At 45.7% G+C, this 14,437-nt stretch overlaps 3 protein-coding genes across 3 annotated transcripts in view; 1 reads left to right on the forward strand and 2 right to left on the reverse strand.

Annotated features, from left to right (window-relative positions):
• The window catches only part of LOC117592212 (serine/threonine-protein kinase N), a 32,052-nt gene extending 20,130 nt beyond the window's left edge, over positions 1–11,922 (reverse strand). The window contains exons 1-2 of the mRNA XM_034285827.1: positions 11,905–11,922; positions 10,618–10,832 (exon numbers count right to left, since the gene is read on the reverse strand). Of these exons, the coding sequence (XP_034141718.1) occupies positions 10,618–10,638 (21 nt within the window). The 5' untranslated portion in view covers positions 10,639–10,832; positions 11,905–11,922. The remainder of the gene's footprint in view (positions 1–10,617; positions 10,833–11,904) is intronic.
• A 709-nt stretch (positions 11,923–12,631) lies between these two features.
• Positions 12,632–13,913, reverse strand: LOC117588480 (SAP30-binding protein). Its single transcript, XM_034279783.1, has 3 exons — positions 13,713–13,913; positions 12,905–13,638; positions 12,632–12,845 (listed from the first exon to the last, which is right to left on the reverse strand). The coding sequence occupies exons 1-3, from the start codon at positions 13,803–13,805 to the stop codon at positions 12,710–12,712; spliced, it is 963 nt and encodes a 320-aa protein (XP_034135674.1). The 5' UTR covers positions 13,806–13,913; the 3' UTR covers positions 12,632–12,709.
• Positions 13,914–13,994: 81 nt separating this feature from the next.
• Positions 13,995–14,437, forward strand: part of LOC117592259 (conserved oligomeric Golgi complex subunit 6) — a 2,940-nt gene continuing 2,497 nt past the window's right edge. The window contains exons 1-2 of the mRNA XM_034285904.1: positions 13,995–14,152; positions 14,211–14,432. Coding sequence (XP_034141795.1) covers positions 14,063–14,152; positions 14,211–14,432 — 312 coding nt within the window. The 5' untranslated portion in view covers positions 13,995–14,062. The remainder of the gene's footprint in view (positions 14,153–14,210; positions 14,433–14,437) is intronic.

The raw sequence follows: 14,437 nt of genomic DNA on the forward strand, positions 1-14,437 counted from the left end.
TGTGTGTATGTGTGTTTATATCAGCCCATGAGTTACCCTTGGAATCTGATGATCGGCCCACGCACCTCCACACACACAAACACACACGGAAAGCTCAAGTGTAGAGACACGGGAATTTGTTTATTTTTTGCTGTCGAAGTGAACGATTTAAATTTTCGCACTTTTTTATGCAAATTGAAGTAAATATAAGGCAGGTATGGAAGGGGGAATACCCTATAAGAGAGAGCTAACAAATTGAGTACAAAATGCAGAAAAGTAAACAAACTATGTGAGATGTTTGATGCCCAAAAATTCAATATTTATAGAGGTCTACGGATGACAAAGAAATAGTTAGGGGCAGACACAAATACTTCCATTACAATCCACCTGAGTGCACCAAGAGCATAATAAACAGACTGAAAAAGGACACGAAAATGTTGGTATGCCAATGGGTTAGGTAAGTTTAATAAATGGAAATTGATACTCTGTTTACAGCAGAAAGAGCATAACTTTGTGGCTGCTACCCTAAAGCCTCCACCCTCTGGTAGCCAAAACGACCAAAATTACTTGAAAAACGTACCGCTACTGTGACCATTTATGAGCAGAAGACTGCTCCAACAGCATCCACATTTAACATTCACATTCAACATTCACCTCTGTGTACATCGACAAGTGCAGCACCAACAAACAACAATAACAATTTTGTTGTTGCTGTTTACAGATACATTTTGGTGTAGATTGTTTTTGGACAAAACGCCTAAGCGGCTTTCGATTTTGATTTTGGCGTGTGAGATTTGAGATTCGAGATGTGTTTTGATCGGTTTTGATCTGTTGAGGCCAACAATGGGAGGAGGAACAACAAATTGCGTACAAATCGGAATGGAATTGATTTTATTTTTGCATTACACAGCGCTGAATGGAAGTGGAATTGATTTGAAAATGAGCTTTTCCAGGTGTTTATAATCAATTTTCAGCCCGAAAGAATGCTGATTATGGCATTATGACTATATGGCCGATGAATTTGTTTAGTTGGCTGACAACTGAAGCTGCCAACGCTTCTGTAATTCGAGTTCGACCCAATATGGGGCTGCAAAACGTTTGAGCAGCAGTGAGGGTTAGCCGAGAGGGGGTTGGGGGGGAGAGTGGTTCGCAGAATTGTGGGGTATATGACTATGGGCATGGGTTTGGTTTGACCCAGTCGCATGGCATTAGGCCAAAGCCATAGAAAGGCATCATGACATCCACAAACGACCACGACGACACCCAGACGACGACCCATACAGCGGCAGAGTGCAGCAGTACTACAGTGAGGCCTCAAGATAGGGGAAAATTGTACTTTTCTGAGAATATTAAGAATCTTCTATGTACTTCTTTTCGTATTTTTTCGCATACTCCCTGAAATATATGTAAGGTTTACCATTTCTGTATGTTTCACTGTACTGAAAGCCTCGAAAAATTTTCATTTTTCATCGACGCGCCGCTGCTGCTGTTGTCGCTTCTTTCACTCATTCTTGATTCTCTTTTTTTGTTTGCTTATTCAGCACATGCAACAAGTGGATTGGGGTTAAGCCCCCACCATCACAAGTACCGTAAGCGTGAAGAGCAACAAAAATACAACACACACAAGCAGGTGAAGAGGGAGAGCGAGCGCGATAGAGAGGAGGAAGGGAGAGAAAGAAGAACCACAAAATTAGAACAAAACTTGCGGCTGAAATTGAAAATCGATTTTTGGACTACGAAACTCGCGCTCTCAATGACGNTGACGCCCCACAGCGTTGTTTTGGGGCTTGGTTTCGATTTTTTATTGTTTGTCTCTTTGATTTTCACTTTTTTAAAACGGTTAAAGGAGAGGGGGGGGGGGGGGGGAAGCAGAAGCGAACGAAAAAATAAAAGAGAAATGGAATTTCACCCAAGAGTTGTTGCTGTGCACATCTCTCTCTCTCTCTCTTTCTCTGCATATGTCTATCTATCTATAGATCTGTGTATCTTTTGCCTTTTGTCTTAATTATTAACTAGAAATCCGCTGAAGCCGACAGCAGAAGCCGTAAAATAAATGGTCCAAATCGACAACGTTGAATCACTTAAGCCACTTACACAGTGCAGAAATCGGCTAATCCCAGTGCCCAAAGCGGTTATGGGGGAAGTGAGGAGATCTGCTGGGATCGGATCGCGTGGGCGTGTGCCTTTTATGAATAAGGACATTGACATGGAGGTCCATGCGTCATCGAGGCACAACACACACTCACAACACACGTAAATTCGCGCACAAAGAGACAGGCACAAAGGTGGATGAGGAGGAGGCCGTGCCAGGCTTCAAAATTTATGCAATTTTCTTGCTGCACGCTGCGGCGTCGCGCGACTTTCACACAAAAACAATAACAAATGCAGCAAGCGCGAATGCGAACGGCAAACGCGCAACGAAGGAAACGCGAGGTGCGAAGCGCGTTTAACGGAAACGATAACCAACCGGCTTCTTCGACGAGCTTGAACGAACAGCGGAGCAAAGCAAAACACAGAAACCCAAAGCCCCCAGCGACAACGGAAGAGAGAGCGAGACACTGGGAAAGAGCGTAAGTAAGCGCGAGGCTTTATTTGAGCATATTTATATATGTATTTGAGGCACAGGCAGAAGCACAGGTAGCTTAATGCATTGGACTGGCTAGCGAGAGAGAGTGAGAGCACATAAGAGAGGAAGAAAGCACAAGCACAAGCTGAGAGCCACTCAATGTGGGGAGAGTGAATTAGCTTTATTTGAGCGCAGATGCAAGCAGCTACAGCAGAGATCAAACTTCGGAGAGAAAGATTGCTCAGTGCTGCAACGGAAGAAGCAAAGCAGAGATGGAGAGAGTGAGTGCTGCGACGGAAGAAGCAAAGCAGAGAGAGAGAGAGAGAGAGAGTTCGGCCTGACTGCAAGTCAAGTTTTTTAATTGCCCAAAGGCGCTGCTTCTTCTCTTCGGTTTTTCTTTGGGCATTCTTCTAGCTGCTCTTTTATCCCCCTTCCCCCTCTTGGTTCTTGGGAGCTTCTATTGTGCCAGTTCTGGGAATGGAATTGTACAGCTATCTTTGATTAACATTTCGTGGAGAGTGGCAACGCTGCTTAGGAGCAGGGGGAGCGGGAGATGGAATAAAAGAATAACATTTCCCTGGATTCTTGGCCATTATGAAACTGTCACACATTTTTACCTGACCCAGGTCCCGAATTTTCTTTATTCCCCGAAATCTGGCAGATAAGCCGTCAGCCCCATTAGCATACCCATGGAAAACGGTGAGCGGTGGGGGGGGAAGAAACAGCGTGGCGCCGTCTTTGACAAACTCTTTCCCTCCTCTTCCACACACCTGACATCACAACCTCTGGGGAAGGCAACCCCAAGGCCCTGCGCCTCAAAGAAGCCCCGCAAATGTGCCACTAATTAGATATCGAACCTCTTTTTCAGAGTCCACCCCTGGCACAGAGCAGCGGCCCTGACTCACCTCACCCCTCGCAGCGGACTGACTTATTTAAAAGGCTTTAACAGCCAAGGGCTTGCGGCACGTACCAGTCACAGACAACAGTCGATTGATTGCTTTAAAAAAAAAATGCATTCCCGAGTTGCACGGAAATTGCACTGCCCCCAAACCGGATGCCGGATGCCAGCAGACGAAAGTGCAAACCAAAGAAGGAAAAATAACATGTTGCCAATGAAAAGTGCAGCGTCCGATAAGCCTGCAACGCTGCACACACAACCCTCCCGCTTCCCTCGGAAAAGCAATAACCGAAAATCGTCGCAGAATGGGCAATCAAATTCGAAGTCGACTGCGTCATGTGCGTCATGCATGCTGCCCGAAGGTGCCTGCAGCAGCCCACGCCTCTGCCCAGAGGAGAGGTTGACAAACCCCTTTGGATATTTGCCACGCACAGAGGAGCTTTGTGGTTCCAGCAAACCACATCAAGCGACATCAGGCAATTTCATCATAATTGCAATCCCGGACTCTGCCACACACCGCAATGGTTGCGGGGGACAAACAGCAAAAGTGTTTACGCTTTAAATGTTCAAAACTTATGGATTATGCTTGAAAGATCTACTCGAATGCTCATAAAAGTACTTCTCTCTTCGCTTTTTAGGGCATCCAAAAAGTTGCATAAGCTCCAGAGACTTTTTTGTTTATTTCAAAATGAAAATGAAACTGGCATTTTGATATTTCAATTCGGGAAAGCTGCTGCTGCCGCATTCAGCCGGAAAATGAGTGCCCCTGTCAATTATATCATTATTATTTGTATTTTTTTTTGTTGATTATTGCGGCAAACGAGAGCCAAGAACAATGCAAAAACCGAAAGCCAGTTGAGATCTGTGATGGGGGATATGCAGATTGTCTCCTCCGTATGGAGTACTCGTCGCACTCGCATCTGTAGGATTGTGCCCCAGGCCGTGTGATTGTTGTTGCTGTGTGTGAGTGTGTTGGGCGCTGTCACGTAACGAAAGGGAAAACTCTGCCGCCTGCCTGCCTGCCTGGCTGTCTGTGTCTCTGGCTCTGGCTCTGTCTCTGTTTTGTTGTCGCATCGATGTGGCGGCTGTGGGAAGTCATCGTGTTGTCGTCTGCAACAGCAACAGCAACGAGTCTTGCAACAATGACAGGGCAAAGGAGGAGCAGCAGCAGCAGCCAACAATGGCTGCCAAGAAGAATCGTTTATGGCCCAAAGGGAGCTGCTAGACAGGTAGGGTAGGGCCGGGCAGGGCCAACAGAGTCGGCCAACGTCAAAGAGTCAGCAGGGAAGGTCTCTGGTTCCGACTGGCTGCCTTTAAGACATCTTTCGAAGGGTTTGGGGTGTCGACTTCACTCTCATTTGCATCTGAAGAGCCACGAAGAACAGCTAAACCCTATTCGTAAAACCTTTTATCAACCAAAAATAAAAAAAAGTAACCAGAACGCAACGAACCTACGAGTAATTAATTGAAAAAATAGTTTTGCCAGTGCCTGTGCCGGTGTCTCGTTCAACGGTTAATAATAAAAGAAAAACCCCACAATGTCCATTACAGTTAGCCTTCAATCGGTGAGGGGAGAGGGACGCACTGACGGGCGACGGGGCTGCTGCAGCAGTGGGAAAACTCTGATGTGTCGAAGAGCATTTGGTGCTGGTGCAAAAAAAAAACGTTGCTCTGCAGCAACAGCAGCAACGCCTAATTGCATTAAGAGCTTAAAGATGCAACAACAAAAAAGAGAGCAACACGGATAGATACAACAAATCAGAGCAATTCCCACAGAATCGGCAAAAGGCATTAGCCGGAGGAGAAGCGAGCCGAGTACACCGTAGCGTGATTAACATGGATTCCACACACAAACACACAGAGACTAATATCTGGGAATTGGAGATGATAGAACTATCATAACTATCATGGGCTTAGAATCTATCGCAAGTAATGGGGAGAGCTACATAACAACATTATAAATTATATTCATAATCAAAATAAAACAGCAGCAAGTGTCACACAAATCATTGCACTTCCCCATCCCACATCCCCATTGCATATGCCCAGAAGGCAACTTCCCATCTTTGTCCCATCTCTAATATGGCGGCTCTCCCACTGTGGTTGTTGTTGTCGCTACTGCATTCAATCAGCGTGCAACGGCATTTTGAGAGCAGAGCGCCCGAGGCGATGCAGCGATGCAGCAGCGATAGCGGCAGCGGTCAACAACACGCGCAGTGTTTGAGGAAGCAAGCTTAGAGGTGGGAAAATTGCCAGAGCGAAAGAGAAGCAGCAGCTGACGGAGAGCGCGACGAAGCAACGACAGAGAGAAGTGTGTGTGCGAGTGCAATTGCAGGTGTTTGGCCAAACAATTGCAATGGCACGCTTATCTTCTCACTATATCCTCCTTTGCCTCCCTCTTTCGCTCAATCTCAAATCACAATCACACTTAACACATCTCCCGCTCTATCTCACACATTTCCATCACTCTCTCTCTTTGGCACTCTATCGGTATTCGAGTGGTATGTCTCTGTTATGTTATTAACATGCTGTTAATTTGATTGAAAATTGCTTTATGGCCACAGCCTACCTACTCTCACAACAACAACCACAACAGAGCTTTGTCTTTGTGTTCCCCTCTCTCCCGACCGCGCACCTGATGCACATTTTATACCCTTTGGCAAAAGGGTATATTGATTTTGACTAACTTTTTGTAGGAGTGTAAGAGGCAAGGAGTGCTGAGTTTGATGCATCTTTAGAGGGTATTACATCCAGCGGATACTCTTTTTTCTAGTGACTTTTTGTGGGTTTGCCATTTGTACGTTTTCGGACGAGTGAAAGTGAAAATTACGAAAATTATACAGAAATCGATGGTAGCGCAGCAGCAGGCGCAGCAGCAGCGGCATAACGGAACAGCAAAATGAATGAAAATGCATCAAAGAAAAGAAAATTGGATGTTGGTGGTTGGTGGTTTCTGGTGTCCAGAGCTAGACAGCAACAAGCAAACAAACAAGCGCTGCCAGCTGTTTCGACTGTTTACTGCACGTGCATCCAAACTGTGGCAACTGTTGTGGCAAGTTCAACTCTGACAGAGGTGCAGCAGCAGCAGAAGCACATTCTTGGAACTTCCTCGGTGTGTCTGCCGTGTTTGTGTCAAACTAGACAAGTTCTACTTTCCACAACTAGTTCTTGTTGTGGTTTTTCCTTGTGGCTTCAGTGAGTCTCCCCATTTTGCCACATGCATAATTTGCAAGCCACAACCAAACTTCTTGGCTAACTAACGTTGTCCCAATTTCAAAGAATCCGCTGGCTGGTAATTGGGGACACCTGCATGTGCCAAATTCTGGTCTACCAGTTTTCCACCCAGCACGGAAAACCCGTTCTAAATGGATTCCCAAAGATTCGGGAAGAGACAGGCCAGACCTGGCCATTCCATTCTGTGTGTGTGCCCCATTTCAGTGGCACCTCAAGTCAAAGACAAGTAAAGTTCTCTGGCACTGGGTCACAGGAAACCTTTAGATCAATTTAACACAGAAATTTAAGCGGAATTTCCACTGTTTACTGGATGAGAGCTCTTGAATTATATATTTGATGGAAATCCGTGAATGGAAATCCCCGCTGTTGGGGCCACAGCCACCCACTGTTCCCGGCACTCTTTTGCGCAGTTTGTTCGACTGTTTGCCAGCGGGATACAGCAGCCAGCGAGCCAGCCAGTACCAGCTGTTGCCTTCCCCCTCCATGTCGGTGGTAAACAGATTATTTAGTTTGTTTTTTTGCCTTTTCCTCTTTCCGTTGCTGTTTCGTTGCTCTTTCTGGGCTTATCAATTCGACCCTCGGAGATGATTTATTTTACTTCAATTTATTTTTTTTGTGTTTTGTTTTTAACATAAATTGAGCAATTAAATGTTGCAAAAAAATATTCGTTCGTTTTTTTTTTGCATTTCCAAAAGGTTCATGCACCCCTCCAACTCTCCTCTCCCCCACCGCTCTGTCTCTCTCTCTCTCTCTTTCTGAGAGAGCGGCGTTAAAGCAAAATATTGCACTGCCGAAGGGTCGCTCGTCGAGCATTGAGCATCATTTAATTAACTTTTTGTTGTTGCTGCCGTCCGGTTATATAACAATTTTATCTACCGCCGTGTGCGCTGCCCCTGCCCCTGCCCCTAACATTCATAGCTTGTTATTTTCTCCGCCTGCCCCCCACATGTACCACACAGCCCACACTTGTCTCTCTGGGGCACATTTAATTGCTGCAATTGATGGGTTCAATTGTGCAAATTATTGCGCCTGACTTTTGCCACTGCCCGCGCGCTGCCTGGCTCGTCCACGGATCGATATGGGGGCATTGGAGTAGTTCGATGATGGCATTGTAGCAACAGGTAAAACCTGGGGAGAGTCCTTAGTTTCATTCTCATTTATTTGTTCTGCTATGTTCACGTATGCTATGTTCAATGTTAAATGAGCACAAACCTTAACAAGGTGTCAGTCACCGTACAACTTATTTGTTTGTGCTGCGCAAAAATCTCCATAAACGTATCACGATTCCCAGTGCACAAGTCCGCTGATAGCTTATCAGCAGTCGCCATCTGAATACGAACAGAAAGAACAGAAAGAGAAACAGGAAGAGAGATGGAGGAGGAGCATCAGGGAGGCAGCACACACTTAATAGATACAAATTGAATTTAATGAAATGCATCTCCAAGTTGCAGGAAAACAAAAAGCCACAAAAACAAAGAGCAAGAATCGCGTGGGGGCAAAATGCATGCAGGCGGTGGGGAGAGAGTGTAAAGTAGAGCCAAGGAAATGGCAAATGTTTACAATTTAATTTAAAGAATTTCTGGTGTTCATCTCAGCCTCAGAGATGCGATTTTTTGAGAGCATTTCTATTTTGAAACAACAGCAAAAGGGGAACTACTGAAATACATACGACCAGATCTATTTGTCTGTGACTGAGAGCTGTTGAGTGAAGTGCAAAATGAATCTTTAATTGATATACTTGGAAGGGGGAAGACAACTCCAACTAAATTATCTTCGCTTCAGCCACTTGCTGGATGCCGTCTCTGTGCCAAAGGCAAACAGAGAAGGCAGACGAAAGACAACATCAGCTTGCAGCCACTCTGTGACTGCTCCTCTCTCTGGTTCTGCTGCTGCTCCTCCTCTCCAAAGGGCTGTGTGGGCCCTTTGTTTGTGCTGACAGCCTGTCAGTGGCCAAGATGTGGGCACACACACACACACACAGAAAAGAGCAGCCAGGGTAAGGCAAGCGACACGTGACACTTGATGAGGCAAAAAGCAAGGCAGCCGCTGAATGTTTGTCTAACATTCCTCAAGCAGAGTCAACAGCAGCAGCGGTGGCTACCCCAACTACCGCCAGATCCAAGCTGAATGGATCAAGTGTTTGTCCAGGCTTTTTGCTTATTGCAAATTTGTTAAACAAATTAACATTGCCAGAGAGCCAAACACAAATTAAACTTAAAAAACAAAGAAAGTACAAAAGGAAGTTCCTCAAGTTCCCTGCATGGATTCAGAGATCAAAATAGAACCCCCCATTGTCCCATCATTATGTAGCCTTCTTCCTAGATCTATCTTGCTGCAATTTTCCATTCAAACCTGGCCTGACCCTGTTCTGCCAAGCCGCAACAAAATAACAACACAAGAAAAACAATCAACAACAACTTAAAGATGGCTCAAAGCCGAAACCGATCCGAAACCGGTTCCGTGCATGAAAGAACCGAGAACCTGCAGGCAGACAGAGACTGAGACCCGACTCCAACTAAAGCCACGGACAACTCAGGTGCAGCTCCACAAATGGCAAAAGTATGCAGGCGAGCGGCTCTCCTGTTTCTCCTGTTTCATTGGAATGACAATCGAATGGGAAGATGGGAGGGGGTAGTGGAATTCAATCTGGTTTTGCTTCAATTTCCATTTTGATTGTGTGTTGGTCGAGGCAAGGGAGACCAAGCAAACACCCAAAATCAAAGGCCAAATAGAGCCCGAAAACGGGGCCAGTGGCACGCACAGCAAGCTGTAATGTTTTCCACCTTCAAAGCCAATGACATAACCCCCATAACCCACCCACCCAACGACCTACTGCTCCTCCGTCTCCATCAACCATCCCGCACCAATTCCATTGAACATTTGTATTTTATTGAATGGCTCACGAATGAACTTAATGGTTGGAATACTGAATGATTTTGCTTTGCTCTCCAGTTGAGTCATGGAATCTGTGTGTGTGTGAATGGCCATTCTTTTCACTACGTGATGGGGCGGCTGTTTCTTCCCGATAAAACGGCATCCACAGCAGCAACGGCGACTGCGAAAGCGATAAGCAAATGCGGCGATAAGGCGTGACTGCAGGCAGCTTTTCCCCCACCCCAGTACAGTGCGTATATTTAATAGCCTCTCCTGTCTGAACCGCAAAACAACATCGTCGAGCAGGCAGAAAAGTGATCTATTTATAAAGCGCACAGTTATTTTGCTGCAAGAATACCCAGCAATTAGGAGGGCCATCAACTGATTACTGGTTTGCGCCGCTGGACCAAAGCTAATTGTAACCCCAATAATAATTGCATTCTAAATTGCGGTCCCCTAAAGATTACACTCAACATGCAGATGGGGAATGCTACATGCGGATGGTAGCTACTTATTACAAAAAGAAAACATTTCTCAAGCGTAGAAATAATCTCCGCCATGCTAGGGTATCTATGCCTTCGACTCTCTTGTTTTGCTCTCTTCTTCTGCTCTCTTATTCATTCTGTTTGTGTGCAGAGCGGGTCACGCACTCAAGCCAATTGGCAGGGCATTCTCACTCACTCTCTCTCTTTCTCTCTCTCCGGCAAAAGATTTAAATGTGAAAATGCGAAACGCGATTTGTGCACGCGAGCTAAGTGACCGCTGGCCGACTAACGAAAGTGATGTCATTAGTTGGAGTGTTTTATTTTATTGGCTATTTACTCCTGCTAAGGACTGCTCAAGCGGAAGTGCTTGACATAACGCAACAGGTGCCCATAACGCTCAACGGGGAGCAGAGCGGGGAGAGCGTTAACAGTTAGTTTAGAATCGAGCATCGAGTATTTTCTTTCACAGCTGACGCCACTGGAGCATGACGTGGGAGAGGGACAAGGATGGCTAGTGGGACTACCCGCAACTAGGGCCCGATAAAAAGTAGTAACTGTAAAAGTAATAGACACTCACTCACCTGATAATACGAATCCGACATGGTTTATGTAGTTTGCCGTTGAATCACTCGATGCCCTTGTTTCTTTCGTTGTTATAGTTGTTTAGTTGTTGTTTTTGCTATTTCCTTAGTTGTCAGTTTGTATATTTTTTGGCTATATTAAGTGGCGCCGCACAGAAACACACACGCGTCCGCGTATTCCGTTCGTTTTCGTGTTTGCTTTTTTGTTTACCTTTCTTTGAACAAATAATACATAGACATGAGTATGTATGTTACCGTTGTATGTATGCATGGATATTGTTTAACACTTAAACATTAACACCTGATGCGCGCGTCCCAGCTCTCCCCTTTATTCGATCCCCTTCCCCCTGCCTATAGACACACCTCACGCAATGAATAGATTTCGGTTGTTGTTTGCCGGGGAAGGGGGATAGCAACACACACACACACCACCAACAAGTGGCCGGTTCCAAAGGTGTGAGTGGGTAAGCGCGAGTGTTGTCGTGACCAGCGGATGAGCCCGTGAGAGAGCGAGAGAAGAAGAGAGAACAAGCGTCATTTACAATTGTTGCTTTTGCGGGAACAAAGAGCTGTCTCTGCCTCTGCCTTTGCTGCCCATCCACGTTGCAGCTTATTTGCGGCTACAAATTATGCATATTTCCAAAGAATGTGCTTAGGGAATCTGTAGCGATTAATTAGCTTCAATTGAACAGTAAATGTCTGCCGCTGCTGCTGTCGGTTTATAAATAAGAGCGCACAGGGGAGGGGGCAGCACTGTCGGCACCAAGAATGCTACCAGCAATAAGGTGAGGCATGCTCAAATAGCGATCCCATAATGGCTGAATATTGCTTCATTGATCGAGACTACCCCACCCCATATATTCATACACCTTGCTACGCATCAGACAGCCGCAACTGGCGCAAAAAAAAGTGGATCGCACAGCTAAAAAGGGGAATACAACAGCTTCTCCTTCCCTCCCCTCCCCACACACAGCACACGGATGCACCTTAAGGCAAAAACACGGCCAAGATTGTTTAAACAAAAGTTTCAGCGCACCGAAAACACTCACAAACACACGCACTGTACGATATCTTCATCATCTTTTATCTTTTTTATACAAATTTCATGTTATCTCGCTCACAAAAATGCTCCTCTTTTCTTTGCTTGCGTCTGTGTTGTGTGGGGAAAGGCGAGAAATGCAGAATATGGGTAGGGGGAATGTACACCGCGTGTCAAAACATAACGCTTGCGTCGAATAGCTGCATATGTACCATGCACATTTAACTAAAACACCGACTTATATTTACTTTAATTATTATTTATTATTTTTAAAGCGAAAAAACGAGTTCAATTTGCGCGACACACGGAACCACCAGTGTGACCGCGGATTTATCGATCAAATATACTGCACTTCCGTCAAAAATATTCCGACATATACCTTCTCCTTTATAAAATATACCGTAAATCATAAACCATATTCCTCGATTTTGCTTTTCTATTTAATATTACTATCTAGTTAGTGCTCTCAGCACCATAACTTTTATTTTATCGGATTTATGAAGCAATTCTCCACTGGATTGGCTACATTTCATGACTTTTTTTATTGGATTGTTTAAGAAATAATCATCAAACTAAAAAGGTCAACCAACAAGAATATCATAAAACGTTACGTGAGTAGGAATGTTGCGTTATTTGGCAACTTGTTGCTCTTCAAGTGTTAGTATGGTATGTTTTTTTACATTACAATTCTGTTTTCCTGCTCTTAAGCTGCTCTTAAGCATTTTAGACTGAAATGTTTTAACCTCCAAAATTGCGTTGAGATGGATCTCCAACCCAGATTGACTTGTTTCTGCATGGATTGTACCATTATGTATAATGCACCGTAAATGGTTACCCTGGGAACCACGGAGTACCCGAACCACAAACTACTAGTTCCTGGTTATGAACGATCCAGCCCACCAAGTGGATTTCGAGTGGATATTTTGAGTGTGAACTCAAATTTAACCCCGGAAAATACTACTTCGACACTTTCACTCGCTTTTAAAGCATCATTCTTACATTTATATTCTTTTTAGACGCAACAAAATTAATAGGAGAAGCTAAAAACAAAATCTAAGCCGCTGGTTTCTTGGGTAGCGAGCCGAATGCAGATATGACCGTGCCCTTTGTGCCAGTCACTGTGGTGGTCAGGGCAGGCAGCGTTTGCTTAACATTGGACGATGAGGCCGGTTGATCCCACTTGGATTTGCTGCAAGTTAGGAAAAAGTTGAAATAAGTTTAACATTTCTGCCACATTTTATAACCCACCGCTTCTTGGCCTCCTCCTCCACCTTGCGAGCCAGCGCAGTAGCCTGTTCCACCTTGTCCACCTCCTTGCGATCCTTCTGCCGCTTGACCATCTCCGTTTTCTGCACCGCGGACAGCGCCTCGTAGTAGGACTCCTCGCCCCACCGCAGCGGATCGTAAATCTCCGGCGGATAATTGGTGCCAAACTCATTGATGTCGCAGAAGCTAATCAGCTTGTCGTAGATGCTGGGATTGCGGAATTCCTTGCGGTCCTGGATCACCCGATTCATGTCCATGTTGGTCTGACGCATTTTCGAGTACATTTTTGTTATTTTTGACACCAGCTCCGGCGATGGCTTGCCCTTGGGCTCTGGCGGTAGCTGGAATTTGTATTTGGCATACTTTGGGTCCTTCTCGTAGCTCTCCGCCGTGCGCTCATCCGGCTGATAGACATTCGGGTCGTCGTCCACCTCCATGGGTGCTCCCTCGGCTTCACCCTCGCCCTTGGCGCTGCTCGTGGCCTTCGCACCGTCGCTGTCGCCCGCAGAGTTATCACTGTCGCTGCTGGACTCCTCCTCACTGAACTCTTGGGCACGGTCCTCCTCCTCGTCGGATATCAGCGTGTCGTCCTGGTAGCTCACCAGACGCCGAACCTTCTTGGCGCGCTTCATCTTCTTCTTGGACTTTTTGGGCCTAGACTCCTCCTTGACTGGCGTGGGTGTGGGTGTGGGCGATGGACGCTTGGGTATAATAACCTGGTGGCAGTGCAAAACAAAAAGTTGCTTTATTTCAATCCGGGGAAAATCAAGCGAAATGTTTGACAGCTCACCTGGGACGCTGTTGAGTTTTGGGAGTCTGGACTGGCATCGCCTTCGTTCTCGGAATCCGTGTATTGTGCGGTCAAGCTGGCCAGCGCAGCCATGATTGCGGACTTGTGGAGACTGCTTCTGCCTGGTTTTATGGTTTTATCTTGGCAATTTCAGTTAAAAGCGCGTTAATTTATTAGTTTTCCTTCGCGGACCAGGGCTGAAGTAGCTAGTTTTTGGTATTTTTCAATGCGGCCCTGATTTACTATTTACGGTATGTTTACGGTATATATTTCGGTATAATTAATCGATAGCTGCTCTTCAATTGAACTCGTCAACAAAAATAAATGGAAAAGTAAATAATTATTGAAATATGAGCGTGACACAGGATAAAAATGAGGATCAGGACCGCATACAGAGACGGGTCAACAAGATACTGGAAACCCGCCTGGAATCCGATAAGGTGGGTTTATCCGGCAGTGCTGGCAGCCCTTAAATTTGCGAATTTTGCCCATTTCCAGGACACTCTCGATGCTCTTAACGGTCTCTCCAGCTTCTTCAAGGAGAACACACTGCAGAATCGAAGGAATCTGCGCAGCCAGATTGAGCATCGATCCGTGGGCATCAATGAGAACTTCCTAAAGGCCTTCCGAGAGGTGAAGCTGTCGCTGGATGCCGTCTGCGCCGATCTGGATACCATGGCCACGTCAGTGCAGACGATGAAGTCCGACCTGGAGACGTCAAAGGC

This window comes from Drosophila guanche, unplaced genomic scaffold (assembly GCF_900245975.1).
Source record: "Drosophila guanche unplaced genomic scaffold, DGUA_6, whole genome shotgun sequence".
Classification (NCBI taxonomy): domain Eukaryota; kingdom Metazoa; phylum Arthropoda; class Insecta; order Diptera; family Drosophilidae; genus Drosophila; species Drosophila guanche.

Bases quoted from the DNA above. Each gene is read 5' to 3' on its own strand.
- LOC117588480 (XM_034279783.1), bottom strand. From the start codon at position 13,805: ATGGCTGCGCTGGCCAGCTTGACCGCACAATACACGGATTCCGAGAAC. The intron at 13,639-13,712 runs GTGAGCTGTCAA...CACTGCCACCAG, and splicing joins AAAACTCAACAGCGTCCCAG to GTTATTATACCCAAGCGTCC. The intron at 12,846-12,904 runs GTGGGTTATAAA...CCTAACTTGCAG, and splicing joins GAGGAGGAGGCCAAGAAGCG to CAAATCCAAGTGGGATCAAC.